This window comes from Lasioglossum baleicum, chromosome 5, assembly GCF_051020765.1.
Source record: "Lasioglossum baleicum chromosome 5, iyLasBale1, whole genome shotgun sequence".
NCBI lineage: Eukaryota > Metazoa > Arthropoda > Insecta > Hymenoptera > Halictidae > Lasioglossum > Lasioglossum baleicum.
This window is the reverse complement of record NC_134933.1, coordinates 14,747,694-14,767,157: the sequence shown is the minus strand read 5'-3', so window position 1 is coordinate 14,767,157 and position 19,464 is coordinate 14,747,694. Positions and strand designations below refer to the sequence as shown.

General features: G+C 39.5%; 1 protein-coding gene across 1 annotated transcript in view; it reads left to right on the top strand.

Annotated features, from left to right (window-relative positions):
- LOC143209195 (uncharacterized) overlaps positions 1-19,464 on the top strand; it is an 84,492-nt gene that overhangs the window by 54,942 nt on the left and 10,086 nt on the right. The window contains exon 2 of the mRNA XM_076424546.1: positions 15,394-15,431. Within this exon, the coding sequence (XP_076280661.1) occupies positions 15,394-15,431 (38 nt within the window). The remainder of the gene's footprint in view (positions 1-15,393; positions 15,432-19,464) is intronic.

The window sequence follows — 19,464 nt, the reverse complement described above, 5'->3', positions numbered from 1 at the left end:
GCGTGACTCGTGAGCCTTGGCATGCGTAAGGCATACATTATACCGTACGTAACAATCGGATAGAAACACTCGGGCGTTTCTTACGCACACTCGCAGCATTCCCCGGCGCCCACCTATCAAGTAGCCACAATACGCCACCTACGTCGATCATTCAACTTCAACGTTCGTATAACGTTGTCTGTCAGCTGCACCCACTTGTTGACACGAGACAACGTGTCGTATTTCTTTTCGCGACAGTGCAGTCACGTTTTTAACGAGGAACTGCGGGGCTCCGGCTTCTCCATAGCGAAGCCTGAACTTTATGCCTACGGGCATAAATTATTTTGTTTTACGACGGGATAGTGTAAAATATTCCATAAATCATAATTGTTTCGAATTCTTTGCTACAATATTGCGCCGCGGTGTTGGAAACTTTGATGAAATAATTTCCACCGTAAATCAATCGAAATAGGAAAATGCTTGGATTCGGTATTCCGAAAATGATTGTTTCGTTCACACTAAACCTACCCAGTGGGCCACGGAATACCATAGGGCCCCGAATTTCGCAGCACTCATTTTTTCACGTTTCATTTTTGTTAATAAGTTTATGAGAGTTTCCTTCGAGGGGTTTTATTTCTAACATGAGCTTGTGGGCCCCAAAATTTTAACGCTTGGGGCCTCCCACTTGACTTGAGCCGCCACTGAACCTACCGATTTCTAAAAGTAGCCGATACGTGATGCCTTATAAAAATAACAAGATTAAATTTATTTAACTTTGTGCGGTTCATATTACAACATCTCCGCTATATATATTTATTTAATCATTTGCCACGAAAGCATCTTTATAATTTCAATAATTGTGAAATAAAAAATCTGGTGGTAGGTTTAGTGTTAATATTTTGTTTGGCAGTGGTTATTTTAGGGAAAGCTTGTTTAACTGCTCAACAAAACCATTTCTGTCCATATTATATTACTACTTAAACAATTCATTATTTCATTCTGTATTTGTATACATTATATAGTGTCGTCTGGGGTTACTATTTTTCTCCACAATTTCTCTAACACATCGCTCGGATTTACTTACTCGCGACGGCCGAGTTTCGAAGGCTACGCCCCCTCCACCCGGCCGCGCATCTCGCTCTCCGTGGCGGCCCTAGTTCTTCTAGGCGCCACGAATAGCGAGTATGGAACGCGGCTCAGGAGCTTCAAACTAGGACCGCCACGTCGAGGGGGCGTAGCCTTCGAAACTCGGCCGTCGCGAGTAAGTAAATCCGAGCGCTGCTCTAACATTTGACAAACGCTCGGCTAAATTCGGCTTTCTCGAGTTTACCCGAATAGCGTTTCACCAAGGAGCGTGACGGATCGGACTCGTTCACTGCCCAGCAAAAGAAGTTTTCACTTCAAAAATTTGGAAAACTGAAAGCATCAATTTAACATTTGCTCTAATTGTTTTCTCTGTTTCCCCCTGTACCGGGACATAGTGTCAATCAGGCTCGGTCAACTGACATTAGCGAACTTAATGAAATCGCCTTTCGATTCGCGTGGGATGTATCCGTGTCCAGCGTAGCCTAAAGAATTAGCACACGCGAATCTCGCGTCCGATGTGATCGGTAATGGTCGCTGACCATTGAACTTCTGATGGCAGAACCAGTATCGCCCTGCGGTTGTCCACTCTGCCAGTCAGACGACTACCAGCACACATAGGTTGTTAGAACGAAGCCGGCAGGCATGACAAATAACTGAATCATTCCGCTACCGTTAAACACGGTGTACTGCATTTAATACCTAGCCTGTTGATATCAGCTAAAGATTGGACACCCTGGGCGTCGTTCGTCAACTTTTTGAAAGAAGATCGTTCAGCTCTGTGGAACAAGATGTCTGTCAAGCTTCTTTCACTTCCTGCTGGCTTGTAAAACAGGCCTGGCGCACGTTATAAATCAGTCAAGGAAATACGCGCTGGCAACTCATAAATAATCCGCGCGTCGCGCTTCGAACATCGAAAGTATCCGCCGCGAATGAGCTCGAGGAAATTTCAACGCGAGCCTGACAGTTAAAAAAGGTCGATCGACTTGACATTGTGTTACAGCTGTTGCCAGATGCTCTCGATCCCGAAGAAATTCATCGCGATGTACGATTAGGCTGTCGGGAATGAGTCTGAGCGACGAGAGTTCAATTCCAATGTTGCGTGTGGCTCGAGGAAAAACCGTGTACTTAAGGAATAGTTTTGTTTAAACCCGACTTTTTCGACGCTCTACTCGACAGTGACGAACTGCTCCTGGTAGTTCATCAACTCCTGCAATTCGTGATTTCATGTCACACTTCAATTACAATTTCGTTTACAACTTGCTTACACACTTCAATTACAATTGTATATAGAGATCGAAGTTTTTGCTTCGCTATACTCTCCAAGTCTGTTTTGAAAAAAGCTGCACTTCATTTTATCCTTTTTTAATTGTAAGTTACGTTCCTCGATTATTGTATACCGCATACATTTTTTATCATCGCTAAAGATTTATGTCTGCAGGAGATGGTCATTTGTTAAAGTCGATATTCTTTGGGAAATTCATTCCGCTGTTTTTTATTAGGATTAACGTTCTCCTATGGTTGTGAGGCAAGAAAACGTAAATCATATGTTTCTATCTTGATGAGAATGCTGCTTGAAATATATAAATGTATGTGTTCAGTCTGAATTTGGAAAGAGAATATATGGATGCTCCTTGACTGTTTAGGACCAGTTTCGCCGGATTAAGACTTGTCTCTCCAGTTTACTCCCCCCGCCACGACCCGGTCACGTGACGCGTTCCGTCTCGCATTGGCAGAGAGAGGGTAACTTTTTCCCCTCGATCGGAGTCAATTCTGATCTGGAGACTCTGCTTAGGACATTTGTATTCTGCATGATATTTTCTCTTTTTGCGCATGTCGACACAGTTAAGTGCGCAAATATCGGCAATCTGCGTCTAAACACGAATTCGACGCAGTAGAAATTCCCGTGGTAACACGTAATGGATATTACACCTATTGTTGCACGTTCGGCGAGGTGCTTTCGAATTCGCCGGGGTAATGACTGTACCCCGGGGCGATCATGATAATTTGAAGTTTAAATTCCGGATCGTGTTCCCGGGGATGCCGAGAGTGGAAAAACGCTCTCGGGGAGATTAAGAATCTTCGTGATCGTATTTGATACGTCCGTCATAAGTCGGTCTCGTCCGCTACCAGGAAGTCAGTCAGTCGCCTCACGGCGAAGGAGAGAAAGTCATACGAACATCATGGGCTCTTGTAAGATTCTACTGTTCTCCGTGGAAATTATACCGATCGTTCCGTGTCTGTGACCGATGCTCTATGTCGGCCCGATCTTTTACGAGCTCTCCGAGCCGCTGTCCGGTGATAAATCGCGGTCGCCTAAACGTCTGATCCGAGATCCTCTCTAGACGATCGGTATTGCTATAACCGATCCGTCTTCGGTCGAACACCGGAGTATCGTTTTCACTTCTGTAAACAGCGGTTAAAAATGGGACGAACCTTTATGGACCGTGTTTCGAAACAATGAAAGCGCGATCTGGATGTACATCGTCACATAGATCGGCGAACTCTGAGTTTATCGCGAGAGCGAATTTTTTGGGCATTGCTAAACTTGTTTTACAAATTAGGGGACTAACTCGACGAATTAGAAATTATATTCGAACAATTAAGAATAAGACAACGTCTGCATTCTTCTCGCGCATTTGCAGCTGCGAGAGGTGTAAAAAAATGTTGCGTTTCCGATTGCCGGTCAACGTGTGAAATACGACAGTGAGTTTACCAAGAGCCAATAAAGTTCGAATACTAGACGCGGCTTACGCAACGAAATAAATGTTTCTACGCGGCCAATCTTTGTGAATTAATTTTTCAATTTATTTACCGGCCGATTAAAAAGTTACACGCGCGCGCGCCGCTACGATTTTCATGAATCACAGGGGAATGCGCCTAACGCTTTCGTCGATTATGTAATGATGAAATGCAACGTATTTAGTTATGGTTTAGTTATCTAATATCTAATTAAGCCCCCTAATGAAGTACGTTTGCATATAATATCGGCAAAGATTGTTATTAAAATCGGCAATGAACAGGTAAAAAAGTGTTTCGCTTGATAAGGTGTTATTTGATGACGGTGCCCCCGTCGTAAATTCGCCGAAAAGAACTTAAAAAGCAATTAATAGCTCGCGCGGCTGGTTGTTAGCTGCTTAATTAAGGAGAAAGTGTCGCCGGATCCTCGTATTTCACGGGTCTAACGGAAAAATATCAAACGACACCGCGTTTCCGTGTGTTTACGTTTGATTTGATGGAAACGCTTCGGACTCATCGTTAAACAACACCTGCTCTCCTGCCATATAATTTATACTTCGTCGTTCCTACTTTTCCGGGGTGATATCGGCGCGATAATTAACCGAATCGGTTCAATACAATCGTTATTATTCGCAACCAATCATTTTCTGTCTAATACGCCTCGTATTAAGTTATACGCATAATTAATAAGCGAAATGAAATGCTGTTATTGCAACATTAAATCACTGAGTGCAGAATAAAGTGCAATATCGTAAATTCGATTTATTCAAGTAAATTGATTATTCGCGAGTTACGCGCCCATTCGAATCCACTCGCGTTCATGTGAATCCTAATATTGAACGTGCGAAATAAATATTTTTTACTTTATAATTAAAGCCCTATATTTTTAATCAATTTGTATTCCTCAGAAATAGGTGCATGGAAGATCTCAGGATATCTCATCCACTTTTGCTTTTTTCTTAAATCTACAAATTCTGTTGCATTTATAAAATCACATTTTAATGAAATGCGTTTCAATCGCTTTGCAATACGTAGAAAATTGGTGCATTTTCACGAAGAAACTGGCTGGGTGAAATGTAAAAAAAAGTGAATGATTAGAAACATCGAAAAAAATTGTCATTACGACATCACTTTTTATTTAACTCTCGCTGCCCAATGTATGCAGAACATTTTTATTTTGCACAAAGATAAGTCGGAGAAGAATTCGATTGGTGTCCTTGGTTTTTGGGGACTTTCGAATTGACCTTGAGGAGTTCGAAATTCCGATGACGTTGCCGCGAATATTTTAGACAAATCTGTGGACCGTGTCCGTTTGAAAGTGGAAGTTCAAGACACACGCGGAATTCAGATGTGTACCATTGATAGCGAAAGTAACATCGAACGCATACTTTTGATGTCGAAACGTATTCTGAACCAGGTGCGCGACTTAACCACATTGCCAAGGCCAATCTCACTCGACGACAAAGAGGACAAATAAAGCGTCAATGGCAACCGAACCTGATATCGATACCGTACAATCGAACGTACGTTACTTTCATCTTGTTGATTCATTATAATCGCGCCATACTCTATTCTCGGATCCATATTATTCAATAACATATACGCGGAATGTACTTCCTGCCTCGTGCTAATCGGAAAATTTAGCGTGAGAAACGTGTTCTTCAACTTCGTCAATATTCCTACTTTGAGGTATGCTACAGAATTATGCAAATGAATTAATAATGGTCAGTCTTATAAGCCTCGCAAGGTGAGGTCTAATAACATAAACAGTAAGGTGGGGATTCTTAGACCCCGACAAATGAATTCCATAAATAGCCTCGTTTTTAATTTTGGGATAAAGAATAACACAGGATAGAGAGTAAACAAACAGATTTAATTTTATTCATATGAAAATTCTTTTCAAAAATCTGAAGCTGGGGTCTCTGGGACCCCACATTACCTTGCGAAAATTAATTATCCTAGTTGAAACGATAGCCGCGCCGCAGTTGGACAGGTTGGGAATCTTTTTGTATTACAGTAAAGCCTTGATCTAAGAAAACGGAGACCGTAGTGCCATATCGGTGTGCGAACCACTAAATCAATTACAGTTCTTCTGTATTTTAAATTATTTTTTATGGGATTTTAACCAACTTATTTGTGGCATTTTCCTTATTAAAATGACACTAAACAGGATATGATTTGATCCGATACGGGGTCGGGTATAATTCTTTTTCATTTTTATCACCCGTTCGGCCATCGCGACTTGGCTAGTTCAGTCCTGTTTCAGGTGAATTGCAATTGCTCCGAGGCATTTTTTTCTACAACTTCGGATTGGGTAGATGTTCCTGTTTAAAAAAATGTCTGTGTACTTTATAAACATCGTAGATTAATCTAGGCAAGTTTCATAATTATATATGCAACAGTTTTATCTATCACTAAACAATGCCGTTCAATTGGCTTGCAATTAATTTTCACGCACATGCTTTTCTGGATTTGTAACCCCATCATTTCGAATGAAACAGTCTGACTTCGAAACATGCTCGTACGTTCGCGAAACACAGTCGACTAAACCCACAGAGTTCCAGCACGCTAACACCGACAGTTTCTTTTCCTTGTAATGAAGATTGACGTTTACTGTGGCTGTCACATTAGGAACCAGTCACATTAGACAACTTAAACACAAACTTTCAATTTTACATAAGAAATGAATAATATACAAGTCCCCGGCCGCCACTTTTAATTAAAATCTATCCGTCCAAGTCTAATTAAATCATTCCGCTAACCCAGACCTAACTCGGCCCATAATTGACGCAGGAAGAAACAAACGGAAGTACTCAATTTTATTAAACGTATGGCCGCGAAGTCAGCCGGGTGGAAAAAAAGTGACTAAATATTTTCCAACGACCGGAGTATTAATTAAGAAGTCCATAAGATTAGTTGTGGACGGCGTCTTAAACATTTCTTGCTTGGACAAGCAGCCGTTTCCGCAATTCGGTGTTCGATTTATTTACCAGCAAATCAATTCGCGAGAACCGGGAAATCTTGATCGTCGGAGGCTCGCACAGGCGGTTTCGCCAACGGGTATCGATCGTGATCCGCGACTTCTGTGTTAGGGTACGGAAACCGTGTGTGCATCCGATCATAGATAACAGACGATGTTATCCGGTGACCATCAAGAGTTATGGTTGCTTTAGCGCCGATACGGTTCACTTGATTTATCGTGTCTCAAATTCGATTCCATCCGAGAAAGTCGCCAGGGTAATTAGAAAGTATGACTCACGCGTTTCTTTACGATTATTATTGTAAAACAACGAGGCCCGCGTACCTTTCCGCGGGTTTCCGTTGCTTCATGGTGAAACCAAATCTATTAAACTATAGAACCGTTCGGTTATTAACCGGTCGAAAGCTATCGATTAGCTTTATCTCGATATATTCCTTCGCCGCGCGATTTTCACAAACTCCGCGGAGCCTAAGCGCGATAAACTATTGCGCAAGCGACCAACTTCTGTCCATTTGTTATACCAATAGTCCGGGCAAACTGCTATTCCACTTTTACAAAACACTTCTACACACAGGGTGTCCTGTTTAATACAATGCTCGAGGAAATTGAAGGCGTCTCTCTTTGCATGTTGTTTAACACGTTCGCTACCAGCGAACAAACGTTTGTTTCGTTGCTTACCTTCCTTGTTCGACAGTTTTATTAAATGCTACGTATCCAATTTTGAATTATCAATCAGTTCAGCAGAAACTAAACAACGAAGTGCATAAAATTATTGTAACTTGACTGTTTTTGGCGGTAGTAACAGTAGTAACTGTGGTAGCGAACATGTTAAACATATCCAAGTGTTGTTATTGAAAAATCTACCGTTCTATTCGGCAGATTCAACATACTTTCTGTGCGAGAATTACTTGCATAGCGTTTACGGTCAGGGAAAGAAAAAATGATTTGTAAATTCATAATGGGTAATATTGTAAGATTTGCTGGTGGGTGTGAAGGAATAGGGAAAAATTGTAATTTTATTGCGTAGTAGTATCGAGTAATCAACGTTTTTAGCGCTCCGGTATCAAACGGCTCAATTAACGCCCCTTGTGGGCTAAATTATGATATTGACAGTCGAGCACTCTATCTTCGGGCTCACCAAACATCGTTAATAACGTTCGAAAATGTTTCCGGATGAAAGCGAACGAACGATAGAGAGAAGAAGCGGCGAGTGAAAGAGTCGAAGTACGATCGCCGGGATTTTTCCCTTCGAGTGAAAGTTTGTGATTGGACCCTCGCGCACGCCATGATAAATTAAACGAAAGTTTAAGTCGTCACGATCCCTAGGAGACGATCGCTGCCTCGTGTGCCACGACGATACGTAAAATCGGAAGCTTAAAACAACGTGGCGAGGCGGCGGTTTGGATACTTCCATTACGAGGAAAAAATACTGCACTAAGTCTTTTACGGAACACAATACTGTCTTCTATGTATTGTTTCATTCGAAATCGAATGACACCAAAATCGACTGGAATTTATATTCTAAAAATTCACAGCTCGGTCTTGTATCAATTTGGCATACTTTTACTGATTCCGAATGGGCTTCGTTTTATTAGTCTTCATTTTGATCTTTCATCATTATTTCGATTTGACACCGAGGGTCATCATTAAGTTGGAAAGAAAGAGATGAATAGTTAGTATCTACTAATTTTAAAAAAATAATGAAAAAGGCTACAACTTTAGAATATTATCCTCTTTCAACTGAACATTCCAGGTCAGCAAAGTTGCCAATGATTTATCTGCCCAACCTGTACGTAGAACATCATCTAATTACTGTACTGTCTTGCCTTCAATTTATAGGTGATTTTCTCCCCTAATTCTACGATGGTAACCACACAGCCTGCAGAGGCTTAAAACAAGCAGCGTTCGCTGCAGCTATGGCGAAGCCGGATGCTTTCACTCTCGAGAAATATTTTCGAGGGACGTGATCCTCCCTCTCTCTCTTTCTCTCTCTCTCGCTTGTTAGCTTTCTCTCTTTCCTCGGTGCTCCACGAGAAACGTCCTTTTCGATGCGATGAAGGTGTGGCTGCAGACTCCCACGTTCCTTCGCCGAGTGATTCCCATGATACTCGGCTCCGTTAGCGTTGCGCATCGATGCGCCTTCCCCTTTCCGCGATTCGCGGTCAACATTGTTCACCTCGATCCGCATGTTATTTCTTGCACCGTGTAGGTCAATTGAGCATTTATGATCTTTTAACCCTGCGGCGGTCTTGGCACCTTCTTCGACCTACTCACATTTTCATTTTTACAATGCGCCACACTTCTTGTTCTTGACACTAAACCTACCACGAGGGGCCAAATGACCCATTTCTGATTTTTCATTTGACAATTTTGGAAATTGGAAAGGTGTTTCCGTGGGAATTTATTGAATATATTGGGTTCGCAAGAATGTAATTTCGGTATTTTAAGGTGAAGTAAGAAACCAAATTTTTTTATTCAAGCGATGAACTTCTTATTTATTTATTTTGGCAAAAGATCATCGAACAAAAGGGAAAATATCTGATTCATTAAAGTTCATTATTTGGGGAAAAACTGTGGTAAAAAGGCCGAAAATCTTGAAAAATTGACATTTTTACCACTTTTGATCGTGTATAATTCGTAAACCAATTAACCAATTTCAATGAAATTTGACCAAACACATCTTTTAAATTTTCGTTATTGGCCGAGCTAAAAAAGTGGTACAAATCAATTTTTACTATTGTTTTTTCACAATTCCGACCAAAATTCATTTTTTCAACATATTCTTTAGACGTCATTTACTAAGCTAATTCATATCTAGCCTCACAGAGAAATTGAAGTCGATTGGTCCATTCATAAAAAAGTTATTCTGATTTAAAGTGTGTGTGATCAGTTTTGCTCCTAACTGTATATTCTCAGAACTATTTCATTAAACATTGGAATCTCTTTTCAAAACTTACTGTGTTCTTATTTGATATTTTACGCTTTTCTATTAAATATGGCCGGCTGCTTCTTTCTTTTGCACAGTAGTGTATGTGTACACGTGTCGAATAATGTACTAAAAGGCTACTTGTCGTGCATATTTACGAACATTTTGACAATCCGATTACGTCCGTACAAATCGCACGAAGTACAGATTATGTGCATTGAATAATTGATCTCGCATAATTTGTCTGAACGCGATCTAATCACGCGAGAACGCAAGAAGTGGCTGTACGCAGAAAGTGCTCTGAACCACATTGATTCACAGTGACAAGATGCTCGGCTACCGGGCCGAAGATTAATGAAATCGCGTTCAATTAAATCGCGCGCGGCGCCCACGATTCGACGAATAATCGCATATTATCGTCGTGGTTATGCGCGTCTTCCATCGTCGTCGGTGTACTTTCAATTACGTTCGTCCCCACCATCGATGTGTCGCTGATTTCTGATACTGGTATAGTAGCACCGGCACGAACTTTGCGATCACGATGATTCGAATTAACGAGGCTGTATCGCGGCTGCAACGTTAGTTCCTGGAACACACCGCGTTCGGCACTCGAGATGCAACCGATCCCAACTAAATTACGTTTCGACATCGTCGATTCGGGATATTGCCTCGATGGGGTGCTCCTCTCATTAACGTTCATCCGTAGAAAACCTCCGGCGTGCTGCTTCTTGTGGTGTCAATTTGTTGCGCCACTGTTGCGGCCATTCTGCACCCGGATCCCGAAATATGCAAAGTATTCGGTTGTTTGTACTTACGGAATTTTTGATATCGAACATATTTAAATAAGGAAGACATTAAAAAGATTCACTAAAAATCATTTCTGTATCATAGTAAGAAAATTTAACCATATTTAGAATTTTTCTTCACTTTTAATGTAATAAATGACGACTCAATGTGTTCTGCTTGTTGTTGTACATACTAAAGGAGGGTGTAGACATTTTTTTATTATAAAAAATTAATTAACAGACTACGGACCTTTATGCATTTACGAAGAAATTGGCTAGATGAAATATAAAACGGTGAAAAATTAAAAAAACTCAAAATAGTGTTATGTTGTTTGTCAGGTGAGAAAACTATTAGGGGATGAAATGAATTTATATTTAATTTCTAATCGCTCATGAACATTTTTATTTTGCCTAAAGATCCGCAGTATAGCCATAAAAATTGTTTAATCTCTTAGCCATTGTACCTAGGCCATTGTACAATGACTCAATAAAAAGGAGATTGAAAATTAAAAAAAATTGCATATGCATACTCGTCATAGAACATTGAGATCAATTTTCAAAGTTGCCCAGGTCTTATTATACTAAACCGACTTCTCGACAAATTGCAAAAGAATTAAAAATCGACAGAAATACAGATACACGAGTACAGGTACCCCGAGAGACAGTACAAGTAGTAAAGACAGCCGTGTAGAAATTTGTTCAACTTCGTGACAGAACGTAATCGGAAAAAAGGCGTGTAGGTTCGCGGTACATCACAAAGACAAACCGTGTCGTTTCCAATTGGCAGCTGCTTTGAAATTGTAATGGGCCCGCGAACGACATAATCAAATCGCAAATCAAACCGGATTCTTATGAGCGTTTCTGTACACCGACGAGGAAGTGATTACCATCGTTCGAAATACGAAACTCTCTCGTTCCTTTTTTCGCCCTGGGTTGCAACGGGAAAGGACTGATATTACGTACCCACCGGGAGGCGAGGGGGAAAATTTGTGCGTCGACGATTGAAATCGTGGATTAGGCGCTTCCTACTTTCAGATCTTTTCGAAAAATTCCGTGGAAACCGCAGGCATTCACGTGGGTATCTCCCACGTTGCAACGACGACGCGGTGCGCGGCGGCTTTAACGAGGTGTTTGTGAGACCTTCTTGTGAACGATACTTCGGCAGTATTTTATTAACTGGTGAACGGCGAACCATGGTCGATCGTTTAAAATCACCATCCAGGGATAATACTCTTGTCGCCTGTTTAATTAATACGCTTCCAGTTAGCGTGTTCAGTGGAAAGCTGCTTTTTCTCAGCCTGCATCCGGCACACGAGGTTACGTTCCCATTTCATTCGAAACTTTTAATATTTTATTGTATATTAAAACCATTTGCAGTCGGAGCTGTTTTAACTCGAATATCAAACATTTCTTCCGACCTAGAACAATTCCGTTCTATATCATTTTTTCATTTTATGGATATGAAATTGATATACACCTCGTGCAATGTTTAAATGTTTAGTGACTGATTAGATACGAACATTTAATAATTAGACAGCGGGTCTTTATGCAAAATAAAAATTTTTCGTATGAATTGCAACAAACTGGAGTGACATAGAGATTAATTTTCTTTGTTGATATGTTTAATAGTTTGAAAATAATATAACAGTATTTTTAAATTCTTCGAATGTTTTTACTGTTTTAAATTGCACCTACTCGAGTTTATCATAAATGCATAAAATCCGCTGTCTATTAATAATATAACCAATAATTTGAATAATGGCATAGCAATTTTTAGTGGCGACTCGAATGCTAAGGGTTAAATTTATTGTAGTTTCTTTTAAAAAAATTCCGGAGGATATGACTGTGCATCCTATTATCATCAATAATTCTGAGATTTCAACCTCTTAAGAAACTACAAAAAATAATCGAAAGTGACTAATCGATGTTCATATTGAAACTACATGTTCCCAAGACCCGTGTTCAACATATCAAAGCGATGGCGTCATGGTCTCGCTTTAAATCAGCAAAAATTCTCGAAAGTAGTGAAAAATCACAGTTTCGAGAATTTTAAAAGATTCATCACACAATGCTCCCAAGAAAGATTCTCTTGGATTGTTAAGGCTTAATCAATCATCATGAGAATAAACGAACAATGATCCCGGGGGCGACACGCAACTTTCCGCGCCGGTAAGTGCGCGTCTTATTAAGTCATTATAATTGCACGCTGAGCGCCGGATTTTTACCGTAAACCGAGGACGGAGACAATAATAAAACCTCATCTCCGGTTGGCCGTAAGAACAATGGCGTAAACAATGTTGAGAGCACGGCGTGCGTTTCCATTAGGATGATCCTCATTGTTGTTGACTTCGGAAGGTATCATTGAACGACGACGACTACTGTCGCTGAGTGGAAGAAGCATGGTTCTGTATGGTCGAAGAGGTAACGCGTCACCAGTGCCTTATTACTCAAGTATACGATGGTAGACACAGCTTTCGACATCGCTGATTGTTCTGTTGCGCGGACGGTGCTTGTAACAGCTGTAACGCATCTTTAGAAAGTGATGATCACTGATACACATGCTGTGGAAAAATCTTTGATCATCACGTGCTTTAAAAATTTTTTGAAAAATTTACACTAAAACGACACTGTTCCAAAAATATTTTACTTTCTTGAAAGGGGTGATTCATCAAATCATTTTAAGTCACTTTTTCCTCTGCGAATATGTTCTCCGCGGTTCTGTTAAGGCGGTAGACTCGTTTCCAGGATTGCTAGGTTCCCATTTCTCGATAATACAAAAGTCCTATTTTTTCGTCTGCGAGGCGTAATATGCAGTATTTGGTAGCATGTAGTAGGGCTGTTACTTTTCCGAAGCTTCGACTCTTCGAAGATTCGAAGGATTCGAAGAGAACCTCGAAGTGTACGAAGTTTTGAAGTCTTCGCAGTGCACGAAGTTTTGAGTCGTACGAAATTGTATTGTAACTTAATCAATCCTTTAGCTGTGGTGGCGTATTTTCTTCGAAATGTAGGAGTGTCTGTAACTGTATCAAATATAACTTATTGTCAGCAGCGAAATTTCGAAGTTCAAAGCTTCAAAACTGCGTTTCTTTCAATCCTCTACTAATTTATGACGGAGGTTTGAATTTCCAAGCTTTCTGACTACTGAAAACCCCCATTTTTTCGTATTATTGAGAAATGAGAAGGCAAATTCCGCACCCTTGCAATCCTGGAAAAAGGAGTCTACTCCCTTAAGGAGTTATTAACGAAAAACACGGACCAATAGAAGTGCAGGCCCCGTTGAGCGTGGCCCCGCGCTCCGATTGGTCCCTGTGTTTCGTTAATAACTGCTGAACGAAGCCGTGGAGAACATTTTCGCAATGGAAGATGTTGCTTCAAATGATCTCAGAAATCATCCCTTCCGAGAAAGTAAAATATTTTTGGGACAGTATCGTTTCAGTAAATTTTTAAAAAACTTTTTAAAATCGATAAATAAGTTCCTTGAAGGACTATATGGTCCAAATAAAATATCTTACGAGAATAACATGATAAATTTCGCAAGCGACCAACGGTGAATCAAAGATCGTGTAACGTGGTCCTTTCTGAACACGTTTTCTGCAACTTCCAAAAGTAAATTCAAAAAGTAATACTCAAGATAGTCGATGAGAACTGCTTATTCATTTTTGGATAATCCTTTGTCCACTCGTGCTTATCCGTTCTTATTTGCATGTACTTTCTTCCATTACGTAAAAGTTTCAACGAATTATAGATCGACCGTGAGGCGAGGCTAATTTGCCTTGAATTTCAACTCTCGCTGTAAAAACGCGAGTCGCGAGAAGGAAATGCGAGAGGCGATCTCGACCGAATACCTTGTCTCTCAAACTACACTTGACAGCCGGTGCCAAGGGAACGACCCGTACGAACGCTTTAACTTTGAAACACGTTCTTCAAAGATCTGCGGAGATGTCGCCGCTAAACGTTTGTGGCCCGTCATCGCGGTAATTGACTTTCTCCTCTGACAGTCGCGATAGGGAACTACACTGGCTTCATAGGCGGATGGATTGCTTTAATTAATGCACTGTCTCCGGAGGTACGGTGCAATCAGGCGATAAATATTGACTTTTCAAGAAAATTTTAATTCGATATTCCCTTCCCGATCCTATGTTAATCTTCACTTTTGCTGATCCAGCAAATCAATTAATCCTCAACTGTTCTTGACAAGCGAGTGCAGAAATAATTAGAGCGTAAAAATCATAATTTCCTGTCCACGCGGCGAATATTACTTGCAATGTTACTAAATGTACATTCGCAACTCGCAAGCACCATAAAACAGAGATAATTTCAAAGTAAAATCGTTAATCCATGTAAGTGGTTCTAAAAGTAACGGTAACACGGGAATGTAATTGAATTGTACGATGTTGTAACAAGTTCTGCAATAAAACTTATTAAAAGGTTGAATTATACGTCGTTATGTTGAACATGATTTTCTCAATTAACAGATGTTTAATATTTATAACTGATCGTTCTATTATCTCTTCCCACGGTTTTTCTTTTATTTGCGATGCGTCATATCGTGTCAGGTGCACGATGAAGTAATGCGCGAGCAATTTATAGTACTGCATACGATGATAATGCGTGAGCAATTGTGCTGATGCTTCGCATGATCAAGGCTAGTTATCTGGATTGTGTTCTGCGAATAATACGCATATCAAATAAATTATAATAAATTAGTATATATATAATAGACTTTATATGGTAAATTAAGTCGTAGGTAGATCGCAGATCTTTCTGCAAATTTCTATCATCTTGCAGAACTTAATAAAGACTATTAATTAAATGAAAATACCATGAATGGATTATTTCTAGTTAAAATTCTAGTGCCATAAACATTCCTCTTCTAACAAAAGATTCCTTTGTTGTTTCAGATGGTGCACCAGTACCAGCGGACGCTGTTGAACACGAGGTAAGAAGAAAATGAACAAAAGCGAATGAATGATGGCGTGCTGATCCTAAATGTCTATCGTTGCAACGAGAATGTCCAGTGCTTGATTTATATCGAGGAACCGAGTACTATATTATTATTCTCTGTAGGCGAAATTATAAAATGTGTTTACATTCTCCTCGATACTACATCGATAACAGAAATGATTACAAAGTACGCCATTGTTATGATCGTTATTATGCCTGTGATATATTGTAGAAGAACCGTTTATTACTCCGCAGTCATAAAAGTCATTTTTATCTGAATGCAGATCCTTCCATTGCCTTTCAACTATCGTTGCAATTAGCACTGTTGGTTTCAGTTTTTTAATCTATTGCTCCACAATGATAGCAATTCCATTAGGAAAACAACAAATCGTGTTTACAACTCCTCTTAAGATTATTATTCTAAATAAAGTCATAAATACGTTCGGATCTTTATATGTATATTGGGTTGGCAAGAAAGTAATTTCGGTATTTTAAGGTGAAATGGAGCCGAATTTTTTTGTTCAAGCAATGAACTTTAGTGAGTAAATATTTTCCCTTTTGTTCGATGATCTTTTAGCGAAAAGAATAATTAAGAAAATATACTATTGATTAATGAAATTCGGTTTTATTTCACTTTAAAATACCGAAATTACTTTCTTGCCAGCCCAATAGTTACTTGAAAATTCTCAAAAAGTTTTTAATACACTCGAGCCAGTAATATGGAATATATAAAATTTTTATTTTGCTCTAGCTTTATGATCGGTGATTGTAAAAATTGCATTTTGCATCCAACACCTTTGGTTGTTGCACTATTTTCGCGACGCACTGTGATTTCATATTTCGTCGTCGCTTCTGCTCGGTGCATCGACCTTTTTCTTTCGTCTTATTTAAGGAGACGTTCATTATGAAAGAAGATAACGACATCTATTAAAAACGTGCTCATTAACTCTTTATGTAACGCGGCCGACACGGTTTAGGTTATTCCGGCGTAATGGTTTCCTGTCAAAGTAAAGTAAGAGTAGAACTACGTCTCACAGTGCAGAAAGGAACATTGATATTGAATATAAATCCTTTCAGAAAATGATGAGGTAACCCGCGACGTAATGTTCGAAACCATCACAAAAGTAATTATCATTAAGCACGATAAAACTAAGAGATCAACAAGCGTCGTTACGCGAGTTCTCCGCGAGCGAATGGACACGTCCGCGTGAAACGTCAAGAAAATCTCGATTTTGTGCACGTTATAATTTAAAGGCATGATTAATAATATCGAATGCCATTATAAACTTCTACTCAACTATTAAATCTCGTACGTTCCCCAGAAATACTTCACTTTTTACTGTTTCATTCTTTCAATCATTTCGTAACACAAAGGAAACAAATATCACAAAAGAAATGTTCTTAACGAGTGGACATGAATAAATAGCGTGGGGGAAACATGTTTTTCAACTTCGTTAATATTCCTACTCGTGGGTATGCTACAGAATTATGCAAATGAAGTAATAATAATAAGTCTTGATGATCCTAGTTGAAACGGTAGCCGCCACAGTTGGGCAGTTTGAGAATCTTTTTGTATTACAGAGAAGCCTTGATCGAAGAAAACGGAAATCGTAGGATCTACGAGCAATGAATATCACCTCCACTGCCGGGCATACTCCGCGAGAGGGTCCGTTGAGAATCACCGACACAGTTTATACCGACAATATTTCTCCGCTCCAGATTTGACCGACGATTGACTGACGACAGATTAGTCGATGACAGTATTATCTGATATTAACACTAAACCAAGCGACAAAATAACAAAATAACAAGATTAAATTTATTCATATTTTGTGCGATTTTTACTATAATATATACTGGAAAATATATTAAATAAATTCCCATGAAAACACCTTTACAATTTCAATAATCGTCAAATAAAAAATCTAAAATGCGTAGTTTGACCCCTCGTGGTAGGTTTAGTGTTAACATCGTTTTACAACAACGTTAACCTACTGCATCTAACATCTTAGAGTGTAATAATGATATTTTTATACAAAAGTAAAAGTGTCAGAGTGCAGAATAGTTAATGAAGAAAACGTCAGCACCATCTTTAGAAATGATGTTACTATCGGATAATCCTGTCGTAAAATCATACTGTTGTAAAATCGTTGTCGGTCAAATTCATCGTCGGTTAAAGACGTTGTCGGCCAAAATTATTTTCGGTCAAATCTAGAGTGGGTGAAGTATTGTTGATGAAAATTGTGTCGGTGATTTTTTGATTGGACCCCCGCGAGGGGCCAATCCGATACGGAGTCGAGTAGGGATAAACCTTTTCTTAAATCAGCATCCTATTCGCGCAATCTGTATATTACGAAAATATATAAACATATTCATTTTCATATTAACATTTTATGTATACATTGATGTACAGTTAGGAGCAAAACTGATCACACACACTTTAAATCAGAATAACTTTTTTATGAATGGACTTCAATTTCTCTGTAAGGCTAGATAAATTAGTTCAGTAAATGATGTCCAAAAAATATGTTGAAAAGCTGCATTTGGTCGGAATTGTGAAAAACAATAGTAGAAATTGATTTTTACCATTTTTCTAGCGGGGCCAATAACGAAACTTTCAAAGATGTGTTCGGTTACCTCGTATAAATTATATACACGAGTTATAATCGATCAAAAGTGGTAAATGGGCCAAAAATCTGGAAAAACTGCAATTTTTACGACTTTTGATTGTTTATAACTCGTAAACCAATTAACCTATTGCAATGAAATTTTCAGAGCGTATATAAATTTGTACCAGTTGACCAAACACACCTTTTAAATTTTCGTTATTGGCCCAGCTAAAAAAGTAGTAGAAATGAATTTTTACCATTTTCTTTCGCAATTCCGACCAAATGCATTTTTTCAACCTATTCTTTAGACGTCATTCACTAAACTAATTCTTCTAGCCTTACAGAGTCATTGAAGTCGTTTGGTCCATCCATAAAAAAGTTATTCTGATTTAAAGTGTGTGTGATCAGTTTTGCTCGTAACCGTATACGACAAATTTTAATATTGTATTTGTTTTGGATGGTTATAATGACCAACACCTGATTCGTTCGATCGAACATTGTCTGCCAGGGGCAATGCTATAAAATAGGATTGTGATACGTATTGCACTAATTTAATTCTCCGCAACAGATTCGCGAGTTTTTGTGGTCGGAAAAATTGATTAGCAGGCTATCAATCATTGTTACGGTACGACGATAGTTTCGATGCGTGCCAGAAACTAATGTATTATAGAATAGGTCGATATCCCACGATAATTCGAAACGTCTGAGCACACTTCGCCCGAGGATTCACTCGATACTTTCGCGTCCTATCGTTTGTAATAAAGCAGCCTGAGCGTGTTTCACGAAGCATCATCGTTTCAGTAGATCCGCCGCAGTATCTTGGTACCCTATATCCCGCAGGTTGGTAGACTGATTGCCCTTAATACAGATATAATTTATACGGCGGTAGGGGGAGAGAACAGTACGTTGCAGCTAATTGGATTCCCTGCATACAAATGTTGAGTTAATATAATAATCATCGGCGCGTTCTACGGCTTGCGCGAGACCAGGCCGGCAAGATTAATTTGCGTTCTGTAATCGCGCGCTAATAACAACTCCTTTTCTTTCCTTTTGCGATCTTGCCGGTGCCATGATCCATCTTCTTGTGTCCTGCATTACGTTCGCTGCGAAGGATGCCCGGAGATTTGTCGTGATTTTGATCTCGTTCGAGCGAACGACCCCTTCACTTGTTACTTCACCGCCTTTCGACGATGTTTAGGCGAAAAATCGCGCGGGGAAAAACTGCCGGAGTCCTCGGGGCATTTTACGAGCTGATCAAGCAAATTGTTTCGTTATGTCAGACCCCAAACTGCGACTCTCTGTTCGCAAGCTTTTTCGGAATAGAAGAAGATGTTTAAACTTTTTCCTTTGTCCCTGTACTTTGTTCATTTAATTCAGTCGTGAAAGATGACTGATCGTATCTCTTTTAAAAAACGATTT